Here is a 21171-nt window from a genome sequence, read left to right on the forward strand (position 1 = left end):
AAATATTGAACTTAAAAAAAGAAAATTAGTAAACATGAAACTGTTCAACCGATTTGTTACCAAAGAATTTTGTCCGTTCATTACCCCTCTCCTATTCCGTTCATCATCTCTCCTATTCTGTACACTGACATTCATTGCTTCTACATTGTAACCTTGTTGCTGATTGTCCAGCTTTTCTTATTGTATTTGCATTCTTTGTACTTGTATTCATTGATTCTACATTGTAACTATGTCGTTGATTGTCCAGCTCTTCTTACTGTAAACCGCCTAGAACTTCCATGGCTTTGACGGTATATAAGAAATAAATTATTATTATTATTAAGAACTGAACTCCAGGCTTGAGGAGAAAGATCTTGAATGTAGGACTCTCATATACCAAACAAAAGCAATACTGCAAGAAAATGTACAGGGTACAGGAATTTATTAAAATCACAAAAACAAAAATTTAAAAACAAAGTGAATATTCAGCATCAAAAATATATCCAAAACGACTGGTCCCAATATGCCTGTGGAACGGACCCAACACAGTCCGTGTTTCGGAGAAACACTCCTTCCTCAGGGGTCAATGCTGGTAGTACATAGAATATAAAAAAAACCAAACTGGATCGAGTAAACAAAATTGGTAGTCAACAGGCATAAAACTTTCCTGTGCAGCGCACTGCAATCTGTAAGTCAGATAGCATAGCATAGGGGAGTTTTATGTCTGTTGACTACCAATTTTGTTTACCTCATCCCACAATTACTGATCCCTAGAGTTGTTAATCACTAGTTTCTAACTTTGTTAAATCCACTCAACTTGTAGCATCTTTCAATCAATGTTGACCAGGAGAACATTGTTAAATCCATTCAATCTGTAACATCTTCTAATTATTGTAAACCGCATAGAACTTCACAGTCCTGCGGTATATAAACTGTTATATTATTATTATTATGTGTTATTTTATAAACACAACATTGGTGCCTATGTGTTTTTATAAAATAGGCTTGTACATTGGCTGCCAGCGGTGCACAAGTGCCCTCACACAAACTCACACCTGTTCTGAAGAAGGTATAAATATGTGCATGCACTTTCTGCTTGTACCTATCTCGAATTCTAAAAAATATGCATATACATCACAACTCTGCCCCATCCCTGCTAATATTATCCCCCAGTGAATGTCTATATGCAGCGTAAGTAAGAGTACAAGTACACGCCAATTTGATGGTGCACATCCTTACACACATACATAGTAACATAGTAACATAGTAGATGACGGCAGATAAAGACCCGAATGGTCCATCCAGTCTGCCCAACCTGATTCAATTTAAATTTTTTTTTATTTTATTTTATTTTTTTTCTTCTTAGCTATTTCTGGGCGAGAATCCAAAGCTTTACCCGGTACTATGCTTGGGTTCCAACTGCCGAAATCTCTGTTAAGACTTACTCCAGCCCATCTACACCCTCCCAGCCATATTCAGCCACACAACTGTATAAGAGCCTATTATGTGTGAAAAACACTATTAAATTATTCCATGAGGAATAATTGAACTGTCCACACTGGTGCAATACCAAGGGTACTGAGGTCTGCACCAAGAATAAAAGTCAAGGGGCCTTTTTATTAAAGGGCATTAAGTATTTACCCCCAGATTCTATATATGGTATCCAAAGTAAAGAGTTGCACGGGGACAGAAATCCCACCCATCCCCACCCATCCCCACCAGGATCCTCTCCGTCCCCACCCGTCCACGCCAGGATCCTCTCCGTCCCCACCCGTCCACACCAGGATCCTCTCCGTCCCCACCCGTCCACGCCAGGATCCTCTCCATCCCCACCCATCCCCGCCAGGATCCTCTCCGTCCCCACCTGTCCCCACCAGGATCCTCTCCATCCCCACCCGTCCACGCCAGGATCCTCTCCGTCCCCACCCGTCCACCCCAGGATCCTCTCCGTCCCCACCCGTCCACCCCAGGATCCTCTCCGTCCCCACCCGTCCACGCCAGGATCCTCTCCGTCCCCACCCATCCCTGCCAGGATCCTCTCCATCCCCACCCATTCCCGCAAGGAATTACCTCCATCCCCGCCCGTCCCCATAAAAAGCAGCAATTACTTCTGACAGGATCATCGATTCCACAGTTTCTTTTGTGTTTGCGCTGCTGTTTTCCTTGTGGAATCTCTGTGGTGGAATCCTTTTTTTTGTTTTCTGTTCAGGTAATTAACTTATAAACCCCCTCTTTTACTAAGGCTGAAGTGTCCATTATGTTATATGGACGAACCCTGCTTCCAAAGCCTTCCATCCCCGTGGGAGTCCCGTTGGCTAGAGGGGGGTCCCCGTGGGAGTCCCGTGGGCCTGCTGCCCCGAATCTCTCCTGCCTGGCGCCCTGATGCTCTTCCTCGGATCTCTCCTGCCTGCTCTGCCCCAAATCGCCGCATCGCCACCCTGCTCTGCCCAGATTCTCCTGCCTGCTCGTCCTGAATTGCCGCCCTACTCATCCCCGATTTTCTCCTGCCTGCTGCCCCGAATATCTCCTGCCCTTCCCCGCACTGTGAGCCTATGGTTTTAACCCGCGGGTTTAAGTGGGTTAAAACCACAGGCTCACTGGGCTAAAAAGTTTTTTAAAAAAGTAAAAAAATAGTCACGGCTCGGATGGGTCTAGACCAGGGGTCTCAAAGTCCCTCCTTGAGGGCCGCAATCCAGTCAGGTTTTCAGGGTTTCCCCAATGAATATGCATGAGATCTATGTGCATGCACTGCTTTCAATGTATATTCATTGGGGAAATCCTGAAAACCCGACTGGATTGCGGCCCTCAAGGAGGGACTTTGAGATCCCTGGTCTAGACGCATGCGCAGACCCATCCGAGCATATGGAGGGGGAGCTCCCAACACGTCAGCTGTCCAGGAAAAGCACTGCTAGCAGACAGGCTTCAGATAGAGGAGGGTTTCAGCTGGCGGGTTTCAGGATCCATGTCAGCTCAGGTACATGGGGTCATGGGGGGAGGGGGGAGGAGAGTGAAAGGGAGCAGGGCAAAATGTTGTGTCCCCCCATCACTTTAAGCTCCAGCTCCCCCCCAAATCTGAGGTCTGGTTATATGCCTGCCCCATTCTATTCATGAGATGTGAATTCTGAAATGTATCCTTCAGACTATAATCAACTGTTTGTTTTAGAGAATGACACGGTGACGGTTTACCCGCGGCCACCGCATTTAAGCCGCGGGTCACCGCCGAAAACGGGGAAGAAAAATAGCAGTCGCTGCGGTGACGGGGACAAGGCCATTCACCGACCGCGGAAACGGTGAACAGGTTTGTCCCCGCGGGCCAATGTACCCCCTTCTAGGAACCGCTATTTCACCGTGCTCCTCATTTGTCATTTCAACCCTTCCTGCCAATCGCAGCAGAAGGGTACCCAACCCCTCCTGCCGGTCCTCCCAATGGCCTCCCCTAAGATCGCCGGCAGGAGGGTACCCAACCCCTCCTGCTGGACCCCCCCCCAACGAACCCTCCCACCCCGGAACCCCCTTAGTCTTACTTTTCAAGTTGGACCGGACAGCTCCTCGCTCGTCTGGCCAGCAGGCCTGCCTCCGTCCAAATGAGGCGGGCCCGCCCCTCCCCTCCCCTCCCCTGCCTCCCAATGGCCTCCCCTAAGATCGCCGGCAGGAGGGTACCCAACCCCTCCTGCTGGACCCCCCCCCAACGAACCCTCCCACCCCGGAACCCCCTTAGTCTTACTTTTCAAGTTGGACCGGACAGCTCCTCGCTCGTCTGGCCAGCAAGCCTGCCTCCGTCCAAATGAGGCGGGCCCGCCCCTCCCCTCCCCTGCCTAACCCACAGGATCCTAGGGCCTGATTGGCCCAAGCACCTAAGGCCCCTCCTATAGCGGGAGTGGCTTTAGGTGCCTAGACCAATCAGGCCCTAGGATCCTGTGGGTTGGGCAGGGTAGGGGCGGGCCCGCCTCATTTGGACGGAGGCAGGCCTGCTGGCCAGACGAGCGAGGAGCTGTCCGGTCCAACTTGAAAAGTAAGACTAAAGGGGTTCCGGGGTGGTAGGGTTCGTTGGGGGGGGGTCCAGCAGGAGGGGTTGGGTACCCTCCTGCCGGCGATCTTAGGGGAGGCCATTGGGAGGCAGGGGAGGGGAGGGGAGGGGCGGGCCCGCCTCATTTGGACGGAGGCAGGCCTGCTGGCCAGACGAGCGAGGAGCTGTCCGGTCCAACTTGAAAAGTAAGACTAAGGGGGTTCCGGGGTGGGAGGGTTCGTTGGGGGGGGGTCCAGCAGGAGGGGTTGGGTACCCTCCTGCCGGCGATCTTAGGGGAGGCCATTGGGAGGACCGGCAGGAGGGGTTGGGTACCCTTCTGCTGCGATTGTCGGGAGGGCCGTTGGGGGGGTCTACAGGAGGGGTTGGGTGCCCTCCTGCCGTGATCGCTGGGGGGAGGGGAGACTTGCAGCCGTAGCCGCGGTCACTATGCTAATCACGGCAGCATTTAAAGTACATGTCGTGTTTGTTTTTGCATTGCTAGCCCCATGGGTGGTGGAAGATTAGTGATTGAAAAACTGTATGAAAAATAACTATTTTAAATTTAGTGATCAAAATGTGTCAGTTTTGAGAATTTTTATTAATTAATTTTTTCTCTGCGTGTTTTGTTTTTGTATAGTTATTAACTAATATTTAACTAAGTTTTAAAGTTTTAAAGAATGTTTCCTTTATACGTAAATAAAGAAAAGTGAATGGGATTGCAGTGGCGGTGACGGGGGCGGTGAATGGGGTGGCAGTGGCGGTGACGGGGCGGTGAAGAGGATGGTGAGACGGGGACGGGGCGGTGACGGGGTTGGTGAGACGGGGACGGGGCGGTGACGGGGATGGTGAGACGGGGACGGGGCGGTGACGGGGACCAATTTTTTCACCGTGTCATTCTCTAGTTTGTTTGTCTATGCAAGAATTAGGTTAAAAGTTCTTTAATTAATGGGAAAGATTACTCTAGTCATGCTTGTCAAGCTACACCAGTCCAGGCTTTCAGCATTCTCTTCATTCACTACCATTGTATTCTGGTGTTCTAATCCAGTTTGTATAACAGAAAAAAATGGACCTGGCACAAGAGATTAAAAGAAATTATTGAGGTGTGATTACCTTAATGTGGAACTCCAAATTCTCATCCATGGAATAGATATGATTGAAGATGTCTCGAGCAATTCGGGGTATGATCCCCATCAGCTGGGGGTCATGAAGCTTCCCCTGGAACACGAGAAAAGAGAAATCAGTATCCAGAGACATCAGGCTTGAGAGGACAAAACGTAGTGGAGACACAGGTGTATCAGTCTAAAAAGAGCCATTAACATGTATAGGTGGCACAGGGACGGATGTATCAGTTTATAAGGTTTAGTTTAGTTTTAGTTTATTTTGCTTGATATACTGCTGTTTGGAATACTATCAGAATGGTTTACAATCAAAAACTGTAGAAAACCATTTTAATGGGAAGGAGAAAATGAAAACGAGAAATTATGTCTTTATACTAAAGATTAAGATATGACAGTGACATATCTGTGCTATTCAAGACAATCTGTGAAGGTGATAGAGAGACAGATATATCAGATTCTCAAGAGACAATCTGTGCAGGTATATCAGTTTATTACATATAATATATTCAGGTGGCACAGGGACAGATGTATCAGTGACACAGACACAGGTGTATCATTTTATAAAGAGACACATAACTGCGCAAGTGACACAGAGACAAGTTTATCGGTCTATAAGGACACATTAATATGCATAGGTTACACAAGGACGAATGTGTCAGTTTATAAAGAGACATTAGTCTGTGAGGTGACATATGAACAGGTATATAAGTCTATGGATAGTTGATTATGCCACTGACTCATGCCAACACAAACAGTGAAGAATCTAGCCCTTCCGTTCTTTCCTTCCCCTTTATATTAGTTTCATGCAATGTATCCTTCCCATTTTCCCTTATGTAGCATGTTACGTCCGTATTGTTTATGTCAGTCTGTTTCCCTCTTTTTTTTATTTTTCTCTGTATAATTGTAAACTGTTTTGCATTTTAAAAGCGGAATAACAAGTCCAAATAAACTTGAAACTTGTTTCACCGCAGAGAACAGGCGTGGTTTGCCATTGCCTTCTCCTGTTCAGTGTGTGGCTCCAACATAGGGCCCCTCAGCGTACAGCACCTAATATTCCCAGGTGGTCACATATCCAGGTACTAGCCAGGCCCAACCCTACTTAGCTTCCGATAGTAAGAACAGGCCTACTCAGAGCAGCCAGGCCGTAGGTGTATAAGTCTACAGAGTGATATTAATCTGTGGGGGTGTCATGAGGAAAGGTGCATAAGTTTCCAATATATGTCCCAGTTTACAGAAAAACAGTATGTGCAAGTAACTCAGAAACAGGTTTATCATTTTTAGGAAGACATGAATCCCTGCATGTAGGCCAGGCACTGGTATATCAGTCCACAAAGAGTGATATTTACCTGTACAGTTGACACATGGAAAGGTGGAATATTTTATAGAGAAGTATAGGTGCATGAGAAAGTTATATCAGTCAACAGAGTAGCATTAATCCCTTCAGATGACACAGGGACAAGTGTGTCTTTCTAAAGTAAGATATTCATAGAAGCTGGTGCTGTCTGTCAGGTGTTTCAATCTATAAACCAACACTGATCTGAGTCCTGGGGCATCAGATATGAGAAAGACAAAGGGGAGCTGTAGAGAACCTTGTTAGTTGAGATCTTGCACACTCTGCCAACCTCACTTGCACATCGTCTCTGTTGCCAGATCACTTCTACTCAGCCTTACCTCCATTGTATGAGTCTTTCCTGAAGCTGTCTGCCCATAAGCAAAAATAGTCCCGTTATATCCTGCCAGTACATCTGCAAGAAAGGGGAAAGAATGGAGCTTGAGATCTGTGCACTTGACCCTTGTTGGTTGCATCTGTGGCAGGGACACTATTTACATATTTTGTAACAAGCGGTGTATCAAGAAAATAAATAGAAAAAAGCCACATAGAGTTGACGGTAAATCATGTCTTCAGGCCAAATTGAACTGTTTGGTAAATCTTGGTCTCATTTCCATTTCTAACATTTGAGTCAGCAGTAAATAATTCATAAGAGTACAAGTCTTGCATATCTCGGTGGTAGGGGAAGGCACCTTATAGTGAAACTTAGCAAGTGCAGTAAAATGTAGCAATATTGCTAGTTCAACATTGCCTTGATAGGGAATGTGACTATTGGGCAAACTGGATAGACCACACAGGATCTGCTGTCATTTACTATGTTATTATGAGAAATCTGTATGAATGAGGCCATCTGCACAAGAGACCTGTGAGGCCTCAGGAGCTTAGTGTGCTGTATGATCTTTGGATAATTCTTATGTATATCCAATAAAATCCTGCAGAGAATCCAGTTTACTCCCAGATCTGTGTTTATGGTGTCCCCGTGCAGTTTCCTGCCCCTGATTTTCCACGGATGCCCCCTTGTTGCCGCAGGACCCTTGAAAAAGAAGATATCTTCTTCCACCTCAATGCGGCCCGTGAGATACTTGAATGTCTCGATCATGTCACCCCTCTCTCTGCGTTCCTCGAGTGAGTACAGCTGCAACTTATCCAGCCGTTCCTCGTACGGGAGATCCTTGAGTCCCAAGACCATCCGGGTGGCCATTCTCTGGACCAACTCCAATCTCAGCACATCCTTACGGTAATGCGGCCTCCAGAATTGCACACAGTATTCCAGGTGGGGCCTCACCATGAATCTATACAACGGCATAATGACTTCAGGCTTACGGCTGACAAAACTCCTGCGTATGCAACCTATGATCATCCAAGGCAAGGCAAATCATAGGTTACATACGCAGGAGTTTCGTCAGCCGTAAGCCTAAAGTCATTATGCCGTTGTATAGATCCATGGTGAGGCCCCACCTGGAATACTGTGTGCAATTCTGGAGGCTGCAGCTGGATAAGTTGCAGCTGTACTCACTTGAGGAATGCAGAGAGAGGGGTGCAATGATCGAGACATTCAAGTATCTCACGGGCCGCATCGAGGTGGAAGAAGATATCTTCTTTTTCAAGGGTCCCGCAGCAACAAGGGGGCATCCATGGAAAATCAGGGGCGGGAAACTGCACGGGGACACCAGGAAATTCTTTTTCACTGAAAGGGTGGTTGATCGCTGGAATAATCTTCCACTTCAGGTTATTGAGGCCAGCAGCGTGCCTGATTTTAAGGCCAAATGGGATAGATACATGGGATCTATTCACAGAGAAAGGTAGGGGAGGGTCATTGGGGTGGGCAGACTAGATGGGCCGTGGCCCTTATCTGCCGTCTATTTCTATGTTTCTATTGCTGGCATATTAAGTGCTGTATCCTTCATGGGAAGTGATATGCACAGTTTATCTCGAATGGTCAGATATAATTATCCCAGCCAGATGATGAGACAGGGCACCCAGCCTTCACTTTCATTAAACCATGCAGTGAGAACTTAATGAGAACCAACTGAGTCCATTAAAACTCTGCTGTCCTCATACACTAATACCTCCCTGGAGAAATTGTCCTAATCCACCATACTATCATTAACTAATCAGCAGAAATTTCATTTCAACTGGAGCTAGGTACACAAGCAAATTATATTGAGGGCTTGTTGATATGAGGTAGGAAATTGTCCTGTGATGTTTCCCCATCTTACCTCCTGCCTTCTGGCTTTCTACGCCCTCTTCACTCCTCCTAACAATACCTGCGCAGTTTATAGCCAGTGCAGAAAAATGTAATCCTGGGTCCAGCTGAGAGCAATTTTCAAAGCTGTCTACCCCAGTAAAATGGCTTAGCTGGAAACTGCCCATCTTTGCCTGGCTGAAAGTATGTGCAGATTTCCAATATCCGTATCACCCCCCACTTCACTGGGAGGGGGACTTGCCCAGGGCATTTAAAGTCAGGGAAGAAAAATAGCATAAACAAGACACTGTCACAAAAACATGCACTGTTTTGCCCTTCCCACAAGCCCACACAAATGAGCACATGCAAAGTATGCAGGGACTGTTACTGCATGTGCTTTGTGCTAATTCTTATAGGTAAGGCACCCATGTTCTTTCTCTCTGAAAATCAGCATTGTGTGCATATACAGTATTAAAAGCATCCACATACTTTACAAATATTCTGGCTAATTGGAAACCGCCCAAGCTATGGATAGCAGAGCCTCAAATGAGTTACTGAGGAAGACGTTCATTGCCAAAGCAAGGACTGTGTTGGTCCGTTTTATTGACATCTTATGTGGATCATTTTATGGAACTGTATTGATATTATTTGTGGATTTCTACATTGAACTGCACTATTGACATTTTATGTGGATTGACGAATATATTTTATCTTCTTGTTGGTATTGAATAAACACCTGCATCAGGAACATCTCTTCCACAGTTTCCTTTTTTGGTTTTTACTGCGTTCGGATGGCAGCACATATGTGGTACAAATAGGCGTTGAGGCTTGTAGGGTAATAGTTTATAGGAGACAAAAGGGCAAGTTATCAGGAACAGGTGAACTGTAACCTGGTCACTGTATCTGTAGAGTAACAACTCTGGAAGGGACTGTTTGGAATAGGACCTAAGTCACTGACTGGGAGTCTGGGAGGGACAACCTGGTTGGGATCTAGCATTTCTGGGAAGGTCAGGCTAGTTGAAACTTGGATCTCAACATTTTTCATGATAGCATGTTTGGAAGAGACAGACTTGAATCAGGAATTGCATGCTAACCCAGATGTTAGAGTTGACAGCTTGATGTCCTTCTTCAGGAAAGATCGATCCACTGCTTGCAGGAACTTGTTCCCTTAACAGAACAAGATTGCAAGGAAGTAAAAAAATACAACAACAAACTAAGGCTGGATCACCCTAGCCTGAAAATCCAGATCCAGCTAGCAAAACTACCTGATGGTCTGATTGAAGAGCTTTCTTTTTAAAGACGCCTTTGATAATTAGTTAGCTAGTTTCCTAGCTAATCTTAATTTTACTGCATAACCTTATTGAAGCATTTTAACTTCCCTTTCCTCATGTATTTGCCTTAAATATCTTGCTTGCTTTCAAATAATTTGTAGTTCTTTTCCCTTCCTTTCCTTGTGTTTTTAGGTTTGTAAAGTTTGTCAATAGTCCTGTAAGACTTAGTTCTTTTTATGCATTGTATTGTTTCCCAAAACCTTGTAATTTTATCACTATTTTGATTAAGCGATTAATCAAAATTTTATTAAACTTGAAACTTGATTGGGATCCTATATAAAGTCTATGGGTTAGTGTTCATTAGTAGTGGTCAACATATTTTTTTAAATGGTGGCCATGGTATTTAAGTAAATACATATATTCAATATTCAGTGCTGCTATAGATGTGATAGTAAGCACTGACTATACATATGGATTGCTGACCTTCACCACTAAATGTAGAAAGTATTTGCAGCCTATCATTATGCCTGAAAATCCATAAGTAGTGGACTTCAAGACATTTACCGCTAGATTCTATATATGGTACCCAAATTTGCAAGCTAAATTTTCAGTGCACATCCAAAATGCAAACAAATTGACTAATCATCCATTAATTACTAATTAATTGACCTTAAATATTATTGAAGTTAATTGGCACTAATTTGGTTTTATGCAAACATTTGCCTGGATGCTACTCTATACCACCAGGCACCTAAATCCCTTAGTATGGAACTCATAAAAGGGGTATGGGCAGATTGGGAGCATGCCAAAAAGTTGTGCGCAGTTATAGAATAGTGCTATTTATATGCTCAAATGCCATGAGTTGAACCTCAGTAACAAAGATAAGTGCTGTGATTCAAAAAAAAATTTTTTTTAAGGAATTTGAGATATTCACAAAGATGTTTATATGCAATGTTGAGCCAATGAGGAAGCTTAGAGGAAATAACTCAAGCTAAAGAGTTGGGTATCAACTCTAAGCATTATAAGCAGAGTGCCAGAAGTTCTCAGTGGCCCTTTGGGGACAAGCAGTGAAGAAGTGGACAGTGGCAGAAGTTAAGGGATCTGGAAATGGAAGAGTGCATGAGTTCTTCAGGGGTAAATGGTAGAAGGAAACATCCTGTAATGAAGTTCACTAGGTGTCAGTTACTGCTGGATTAAAGCAGGGCAAGAATAAAACAACTGCCTTGGTAGTTGCCAATCATCTATTTCATCCCCATTCCATAGCTGTCCCCCACCCTACACCCACTTACACACCTTCCTTTCCCATACCTTTTACAATCTGTAAAGCACAGGCATGGTACACTTGCTCCTGGGTGGTGTTGGGGGGGAAGACCCTGTCAAAGGCATAGGGCTTACCCTAGAATAACAAGAGGGAGAAGACAAGGAAACATGAAAACAGGTTTTGAGCTTCAGAAACATTAATCAAATTAACTTAGCAGCATATAGTAGCAGTTGGAAATAAAAAGCCATGTTGTTTTCCTTTACAATTCATACTCCAGTTCACTTTTCTTTTCTTTCTTTTTCTTTTTTTTTTTTTTAATCATTTTGAGGTTCATAAGGCAGAGATGAAAAGGGCAACCAGCTGCCCCAGAGTCTTTTCTAGTGTTTCCCACCTAATGGAAAACTGAGAACATGCACAGCCATGGATCAACATCTTCCAAAGCTTTGCTGCATTAGGAGCTACAGTACAGCAGCACTCCTAGACAAACAGGAGAATCTAAAGCAAGAGGATAGCCAAAAAAGCAGAGGCAATTTCTGAAGGAAAACTTCTTGTTATGGGCTTGATAGACCTTTGCTCTGTTCCAGTATGGCAATTCTTATGTTCTTAGGATAGAAATAGGGATCACTATCTGTTCTGTGACAGCATGGACAGTGCTAAATTATAATACATTTTCATAGGTTTAAAAAATTACAGGACATGCTTCTCTGTTTATCCTATTTCTTGATTTTCAAGTCTGTGTTTGCCCCACCCCTACAGAGGGCTGTTTATTTAACAATTTTTATATATCACAATAGTGAACCACAGTATATTCAAAAAGTTGTATAGCCATAATAAGCATCATAAAACACATTCAAACCCTACCCTCATTCTAAATGCCCAGTAAACAAAATCCCGTTACAGACACCAACCAACCAACCCACTAATACAATAGCTAGCATGCTGGACTTTCCTACCCACATTATTCTTCTTTGGACTGCATCATCTTATCTATGAAGAAACAGATTTCCTTATGCTTCTCTTTACTCCCTTGGAGTCTCATATTGTGATCCTTTCTTCTAGGACTGCATTGTGTTGAAAAAAAAATGCTTCCCTTCCTGTGTGTTGTTTAAAGTATGAGAGAACTTGAATTTCTCTATTAATTCATTTCTCTCTTTCCTCTAAAATATCAATATCTAGTTCCATGTCTTATTTCATAGGGTTTATAGATCAGGCTATATTATTGAGGTAGCTCTTCCCCATACTGCCTCTACTTTATATCTTTTTAGAAGCACAGCTTCCAGAAGAGGAAACAACACTCCCAGCTTCCTTGCCAGCAATTGGTGAGACATAATATAGTGTTCAGATTTGGAAGCTATACCTTAACAAATATACAGCATAAAGACAGTACAGTATGAGAATTGTCTTCATATGCCATCATGTCCTATGTTTCTTAGACTCAGAACAGTATAGCTGGTCTTACAGTATCCCCCTCTTTTACTAAGGTGCTCTAAGCGTGTGCTAACCACTAAGGCGTCCATAGACTAACATGCACACGTTAGCGTTTAGTGCGTGGTTAGCGCACGCAAAAATATAACGCGCACTAAAAAGCATAGTGCACCTTAGTAAAAGGAGCCCTATGTCTCTGGAAAGATCTGTGGAGCTATCCAAGTACTGAAATGGGCCTTACGAACATGGTCTCTGGAAAGATTTGTGGAGCTATCCAAGGTGCTGAAAGGGCATACAGAATCATAGATTTAATCTCTAACTTGATCTAGAAATACGTGGCAAATATCAGCGTTTGGAACCATTAACCAAAACATTGGCTACACCAATGGAACATGGTTTTCTTTATGAATAAGGGATCTGTTTACTAGAGGTTTCTCTCATTTTGTGTTCATGGAGAAAAGATTAGTAAATAAGATACTGACATTAATCGTTTAGCTTTGGACTGCTACAAACTTCTGAACAATCTCAAATTCTTAAGATTTAACCCTTGCAAAGATATCTTCTGATGCTACAGTAAAATCTCAGTTATCTGGCACCCATGGGGGCTTGGTGGATGCTGGATAACTGTTTTTCTGGTTGCTTGAGAGTTACTGTATAATACAGTATTGTTTTAGGAGTGTCTGCCAGATCTCCATTCCCTTCCTCCCACCCTGAAGCACCAGTGTGGCAGTGCTCCTGAGCTGCAAACTCCCCTCCCTCCCTCTCTCAAGCCCCGAAGCAGCAGAAGCAAGCAGCGGTCCTGAGCCATGCACTTCCCCCACCCCCTTACCCAAGGCAGCATTCAAAACAGGAAAGGTCCTGTCGGGAATGGCTGTGAGCAGCCTGTTTTAAACACTGCTTCCTGCTGACTGGCTGCTTCAGATAAGGGAAGGAAGGAGGGAGGGGGGTTTGTGGCTCAGGACCTCTGCCGCGCTGGTGCTTCAGGGTGGGAGGGGGTTCACAGCTCAGGACTGCTGCCGCTTCTACTACGTGACTATGACTTGAGGGAGGGGGGGATCTGTGGCTCTGGACCGCTGCCGGTGCTGGTGCTTCAGGTCAGGAGGGAGGTGAGGTTTGCAGCTTAGGACTGCCGCTGCTTCTACTGCTTTGGGACTTAAGGGGGTTTCATGGCTAAGGACCACTGGTACTTTGGGGGATTTTTTTTTCCCCCTGGCAATTGTTTTGCCAGTTGGGTGAGAGTGCCAGTTAACTGACTACTGGTTAACTGAGATTCTACTGTATTTTAAACTCCATTCTCATGAACCTCAAATTCACCCTGCAGATGCCTTTGCTAGTCCAATACTGATACCAGCACATACAGCTCTGCTAAATGCACCTACAGTATATCCTAAACCTGCTCTCTACCTACACCTGCTATTCCAGTACTGAGACTCGTACACAAGTGATGCCAATGCACTTCCATCCTGATCTGCAGATGTACCTGCTATTTCAGTACTGATACCCAAACAACTGAGCTATTGCACCAAAAGTCTTCACTAGATTGTATATTCGGTATCTGGCACTCCTGCATAATGTGCTTAGTCACATCCTATCCCAGACAATGTATTTACATGAAGCTATATTTATATAGCAATTAAGCAGCCAGCGGAGAAGGCCATAAATAATCTATTAGAAGAAACCATGCTTGTAGCACTGTGGTATGTGCAATAATTAAAGAAAAACACAGTAAAATCAATCTGGCGCTGATTTTACATGACTTGGACCATTTTAGCTAAGTGCACATTGAAATTTTTCCATGTTCCTATATCTATATTGAGAAAGAATTAAGATATTTTTCCCTTTCGGGTAAAAGCCAATAGCTTCCTGGCAATCTTCTCTCCCCCCCCCCCCAACCCCACCTTGGCTTCTAGATCTTTCCTAGATTTCCCTTTTCTAAGAGACAATGTTTAGCACCGAGGGTTATTGTTTCCATGGGTCCATGGGCTTGCCATGGTAATAGAGAAAAACAGATCCTCTATTGTCCTCCCCACAGAAAGAAAACATACTGAAGATGTGCCGAACAGCTGAAATTGACTCCCATTCATAGAGTAAGGATAGGCAGGCAGGCAGGTGGTAGATAGCAGCAGCAGAAATGGCCAATTATTCCTGAAAGAGCTATTAGGAGAAAGAAAATTGGAGTCCACCTTCTGTTACAGAAGCACAGATCTGATTTTAGTAATGTCATGGGTTCATTTTCCAGCATATGTGTGTGTGTGTGTGTATGTGTGTGTATGTATGTATGTGTGTGTATGTATGTGTATATATGTATGTATGTGTGTGTGTATGTGTGTGTGTGTATGTGTGTGTGTGTATGTGTGTGTGTGTGTATGTGTGTGTGTATGTGTGTGTGTATATGTGTATGTGTGTGTGTATGTGTGTGTGTATATGTGTATGTGTGTGTGTATATGTGTATGTGTGTGTGTATGTGTGTGTGTATGTGTGTGTGTATATGTGTATGTGTGTGTGTATATGTGTATGTGTGTGTGTATGTGTGTGTGTGTGTGTATGTGTGTATGTATGTGTGTATGTATGTGTGTGTGTGTGTGTGTGTATGTGTGTATGTATGTGTGTATGTATGTATGTGTGTGTGTGTGTGTGTATGTATGTATGTATGTGTGTATGTATGTATGTGTGTATGTATGTATGTATGTGTGTATGTATGTATGTGTGTGTGTGTGTGTGTGTGTGTGTATGTGTGTATGTATGTGTGTATGTATGTGTGTGTGTGTGTGTGTGTGTGTGTGTGAATGAGAGAGAGAGAGAATCACCAACTATGGGTTTGATTTTATTTGTGTATCAGTGTGTAGATATGCAGGTACTGCATTGACTAAGTAATTCTTCATATACCAAATCTGCAAAAGGTCATGAGAAGTAATTTTATAACAGGCTCCACTGGTTTACAAATCAAGATTCACCTATTCTTGCCTATCTTATAAAGTCACCTAGGCATCTATGTGCGTTTTGGGTTTGTTTGGGTTTTTTTAATCCTAGCCCGGATCCTACAGAAACTGTGGCTAGACTGAAGTGGGTGTAAATAATAGCACACACTTAATGCACGAATGTACATCTTATAAAACAGATGTGCACTGCCCAGATTATGCCCTCAAGCAATGCCTAGATGACAGGTATACGCTTAGGGGGCAAAGGGGTAGTTCTCTACAGGTCACCTAAAGTTAGGCGCCAGAATGATGTGCACTAAGCGTGAATTCTGTATCAGCGGTGCACATAATCGCTGTTAAAGAATGCTAATGCAAGTCCACGGTTATGCAACTACCTGTAGGAGCGAGCAGTCACACTTGCGCAATAGCTGATGTAAATGCTTGCATCTAACTGCTGTCAGTACTGGGTATAACTGATAGTATTCTATAGCCTGCATGCATAAGTGCTACACAACCCTGACCCACCCATGACCCTCTCAGGTACACACCCACTTGCCGTTGCACACTATGGATTGTGCATTCTCAATCTATAGAATACTAAGGCCAATTGAACACATAACTGCTAATTAGTGCCAATTAGCTCCAAGTATAGCCAATTATTGATTAATGACAATTAGAAGCTGGTTTAATTTAATGATTAAGCTATGCACACAACTGACTATTTTATAACTTGTGCACACAACCTTACACACTAAAGGGGTCTTTAACTAAGGCACGCTAGCCGTACTTTTCTTAATTATGACGGGAATAGCCATCCAGATGATAACACGCAATTGGAAGAGTTATGATCGACTTAATTATACTTTCTGGAAGGAGAACTTATGTTCCAGTTACAAATTTGAAAGAATGAATGCTGAAATTTTGGGACATAGTAATGCATTTAACTTGGTTTGGGGCCCACTGACATCATTCATTGCTTCCAAATAGTTGTTATGTGTCTTTTCTTTTTGTCCGATATCCTTACACATCCAGGAGGGGAGAGAGGGGGGTGGGAAAGAATTACTGTTCATTATAATTAGGTATTTCTACTTTTATTAAGGGGAGGGGGGAGAAAATTGTCATTTTTTAAATATTTGTGGGTTTAAAGTGCTTTTCTTGATTTGTTTATGTTCAAATTCATTGTATTGCACTGTTATTATTTGAAAATTAATAAAGAATTTTTTTTAAAAAGCCATTTTAATGTGCGCTAAACACTAGCACGTTCACGTTCATTATATTCTATGGATGGGTTAGCGTTTAGCGCAGGGGTGTCCAACCTTTTGGCTTCCCTGGGCTGCATTGGCCAAAAAAAAATGTTCCTGAGGCCGCACAAACGCTGTAGCAAGACAGAGGAGAGAGCCGGCAAGACGATAAACACCCGGGGGGCAGCAGAGGAAAACACAGCATCGCCTTCGACCGGGGCCACACAAAATATTTCATGGGGCCACAGGTTGGACACCCCTGGTTTAGCGTATGCTAAAACAGCTAGTGCGCCTTAGTAAAAGGACCCCTAAGGGAGAAATTCTTCAAAAGGTACCAATAAGGATCAGCAAACAAAGGATTCTTTTGAACATTGTTTCAAATACTTTTATCATGGTGAATGGTTGGAGTTTGGGAAATCACAGGACTAGAACCAGACTTTGTAGAGCACATCGTATCGGTTCCTGGACAAAAGACTCTTCAGATGAGTGACTGTTTTTCATCATCATTGACACTACTAATATAGCCTTAACTACCTAGTATATTTCATTTGTACACTTCTCCCTCCGTATTCGCAGTTTCAGCATTCACGGTTTCGATTATTCACGGTTTTTAGCTTGCTGGCTTCTCCCCCCAAATTACATCAGCTTGTATAGATAAATCGCTGATTCCAAGTGTTTACAGAGAAACTCGCCGATTCCCAGCACTTTCTTCACCGTGGTTTGCCTCTCCTTCAGGAACAGACCAGGTCTCCCACCATGTTATTCACGGTTTCACCATATTCACGATGGTTTTTAATAGAAAACAGCGAATAACATATGAAAATGTTATTCACGGTTTTTCTGTATTTGCGGTTCTGTTAATCCCCTATCACAGCGAATACGGAGGGAGAAGTGTACTTCGCCATGGTATAATTTAGTGTTAATAGTGAGTTGACTGAAACTGGGAACAAAATGATGCGATGATGGTTCCCAAACTATTGGCCTTATCATTTACATATGGACTGAGCACATTGCGCAATTATTTAATTTTTTTTAATATTTAAAAAAATATTTACAAAAAAAATATTCCAGCACTATAATATCGTGGTGGGGAATAAAAATCAGCACTCGTTACTCTGTTAAAGGGAACTTCGGAACATGTACTCTTTATAAAACAGCATTGAATGCCAAATATCATGCTCAGCTTTGGGCTTGAAGACTTCCACCAGTGAAACTTAGGGCTCCTTATACAAAGCCGCGCTAGCGGTTTTAATGCATGCACTGAATTAGCGCAGATATTGGGTTGTATCAATAGAAGTTTCATCAGCCGAAAGCCTGAAGTCATAATGCCGTTGTACAGGGCCATGGTGAGACCTCATCTGGAGAACTGTGTGCAATTCTGGAGGCCACATTACAGTAAAGATGTGCGCAGAATTGAATCAGTTCAGTGGACGGCCACCAGGATGATCTCGGGGCTCAAGGGTCTCTCGTACGAAGAGAGACTGAACAAATTGCAGCTCTACACTCTCGAGGAACGTTAGGGAGAGGGGAGACACGATTGAAACATTTAAGTACCTCACGGGAGTGTCGAAGTGGAAGATGATATTTTCTTTCTCAAGGGACCCTCGGCCTCAAGAGGGCACCCGCTCAAACTCAGGGGCGGAAAATTTCATGGCGACACCAGAAAGTATTTCTTCACAGAGAGAGTGGTTGATCATTGGAACAAGCTTCCAGTGCAGGTGATCGAGGCAGACAGCGTGCCAGACTTTAAGAATAAATGGGATACCCATGTGGGATCCCTACGAGGGTCAAGATAAGAAAATTGGGTCATTAGGGCATAGACAGGGGGTGGGTAAGCAGAGTGGGCAGACTTGATGGGCTGTAGCCCTTTTCTGCCGTCATCTTCTATGTTTCTATGTGCTATAGCGCACACTAGCCGGAAATCTACCGCCTGCTCAAATGGGCTATTCCACACGTTAAGGCCCTAGCACGGCTTTGTAAAAGGATCCCTTAGTGCAAATCCTAGTGCCCAAGCCGGGTACGGATCCCCGCTATTCTGTAACATTGCATGTTTGATGAAAATGCATCCCATGGTTGTTATTGCTGTTGTATTTACTGTTGCTTAATAAAATAGATTTGAATTAAGTGAATGCCTCTGACATGCCCAGACCCCTCCAATTGCCATGCCCCTTTTTGAGCTGCATGCAATCCAATTTAGGCATGCATTGTTACAAAATAGCATGCAGCCAGATCAGCGCCCAGTTCATAATTAGTGCCAATTAAGTATTTGTTAACACCAATAATTAAATCATTGGAACCTAATAACTAATTATTTGGGGTGTGGATTCCAGATCTGCAACCAATTTTGGTTGCCCCGATTTAGGGCCCCATTTAGAATCTAGGGGTAAGAGTTAAACTGTGCCCACAAGTTTATAGAATTAGGGGGGGTAGAGTGTACTTTTACAAGGCAAGGGTAATTTTATAAGGAGCATTTTATACATGTACTGTATATATTGACACATATGTATGAAAAACAATTGATAAATCAACTACCCCCACTGTAACTTGCCCAAAGTTATTCAGAGTCGGAAGCAGGGTCAGAATTATAACTGAAGCATATGAAGATATACCCCCTCCTTTACATAACTAGCGTTTTTAGCACTGGGTGCCACGGTAACAGCTCCGATGCTCATAAAATTCCTATGAGCATCCAAGCTGTTACCGTGGCTAGTGGTAAAAACCCTAGTGCGGCTTTGTAAAGGAGGGGGATAATGAGCTATTGAAGGTCAAATAGAGGTAGTAGCAGAGCCAGAGATTAGGAGCCAGGGGTGCTGGGAGGAGGGGAAGTTATCAACATTGTCTACCATTAAGATGTGTTATTTTACTGTTCATCCCTGTCACAAGTAATTAGGTTTCGGGAAATTATAACAGTGGTATTGGTAGTCAGTATACAATAAAAATCAATACTTCACTCGTATGAAATGATCTATATTCTGTCACTCATTCTTATATTCTTCTTAAACCAGTTAATTATCATGTGTTGAATATTTTTTAAGCTTTTTTTTAAAGCACACTGTTTATGCAGGAAAAGGCCACTGTCAGCGTAGATATAGTCCGAGTGTATACTCCATACTATAATCACTGGCCAAAAACCTGCTTAGTGCATTTGACAGCTCCGGTCCTGGTTCCAGGTAGTTTGTGGTGTCGCACAGTAAATGAAATCTTATGATTGAAAACTGAAAAACTACAAACACTAAAGATAAGTAAACTTCTGCTAGTTTTTCAAACTGTGAAGTGGTCTGTATTCAGAGCTCCAGTGTTGAATATATTAATCACAAGTTACAATTAAGAAAAAAAGATAAAATAGGTTAAAAATAGTTAGAGAGTTATAAGTTAAAAACTAATAGTAAAAATGCACTAAGCAGGTTTTTGGCCATTGATTGTAGTATGGAGTATACATTCGGACTATATCTACGCTGACAGTGAATGTCGATGAGACTATAAGCGTAGTACTCCTTAACTCTGAGGCCTTTTCCTGCATAAACAGTGTGCTTTAAAAAAATGCTTAAAAAATTTTCAACACATGATTAATCAACTGGTTTAAGAAGAATATAAGAATGAGTGACAGAATATAGATCGTTTCATACGAGTGGAGTATTGATTTTTATTGCATACTGACAAGTAATTAGGTCTCATTGCATAAAATGGTACCTGTGTTAAAACTTCATGAATTAGTAGTAAAACAGCACAACTTAACAGTAGCCTACATTGATAACTTTCCCCTCAGTGTGGGGTTTGAGGTCTAGATTCTCAAAAAAAAATGTGTTAAAAAATGATGGGCTGCTATCGCAGCCATTCTGGTAGCAATTTAAAAAAAGCGAGTCATTCTCCCAAAAATGTTCATGCAAATGAGGTTGGCAGAGAGTAGCAAAGACTCGCTAAATTTGCATGTGCCCATCGCTGGTGATAGTGATGGGCACATGCGCAGAATAAACACAAAAAGAAAAAAACAGAAACACAACAACAGTGGGAGAGATGTCCACTCTCTCCTGCTGCCAACCAACAACCTCCCCCCAGCAGCAGGAGAGATGCCCACTCTCTCCTGCCACAAAGCGACCTTCCACCAGTAGTGGGACAGATGCCCATTCTCTCCCGCTGCAAACAACAAGCTCCCCCCCTCTGCAGTGGGACAGATGTTCACACTCTCCCACAGTCAAACAACCTCCCCCCCCCCACTTTCTTCCGCTGCCAAGCAACCCCCCTAGCAATGGGAGAGATGCCCATTCTCTCCCGCTGCAAACAACACGCCCCCCCCCCTGCAGTGGGACAGATGTCCACACTCTCCCTCAGTTAAGCAACCCCCCCCCACCCCGGCAGCGGGAAAGATGCCCACTTTCTTCCGCTGCCAAGCAACCCCCCCTAGCAACGGGAGAGATGCCCATTCTCTCCCACTGCCAC

General features: G+C 43.5%; 1 protein-coding gene across 2 annotated transcripts in view; it reads right to left on the reverse strand.

The window, feature by feature from the left end:
• The window catches only part of KIF5A (kinesin family member 5A), a 228937-nt gene that overhangs the window by 168954 nt on the left and 38812 nt on the right, over positions 1-21171 (reverse strand). For both annotated transcript variants that reach the window (XM_033938995.1, XM_033938996.1), the window contains exons 2-4: positions 11198-11285; positions 6775-6848; positions 5096-5200 (exon numbers count right to left, since the gene is read on the reverse strand). In XM_033938995.1, the coding sequence (XP_033794886.1) occupies positions 5096-5200; positions 6775-6848; positions 11198-11285 (267 nt within the window). The remainder of the gene's footprint in view (positions 1-5095; positions 5201-6774; positions 6849-11197; positions 11286-21171) is intronic.

The sequence above is a fragment of the Geotrypetes seraphini genome, chromosome 3 (genome assembly GCF_902459505.1).
Source record: "Geotrypetes seraphini chromosome 3, aGeoSer1.1, whole genome shotgun sequence".
Lineage (NCBI taxonomy): Eukaryota > Metazoa > Chordata > Amphibia > Gymnophiona > Dermophiidae > Geotrypetes > Geotrypetes seraphini.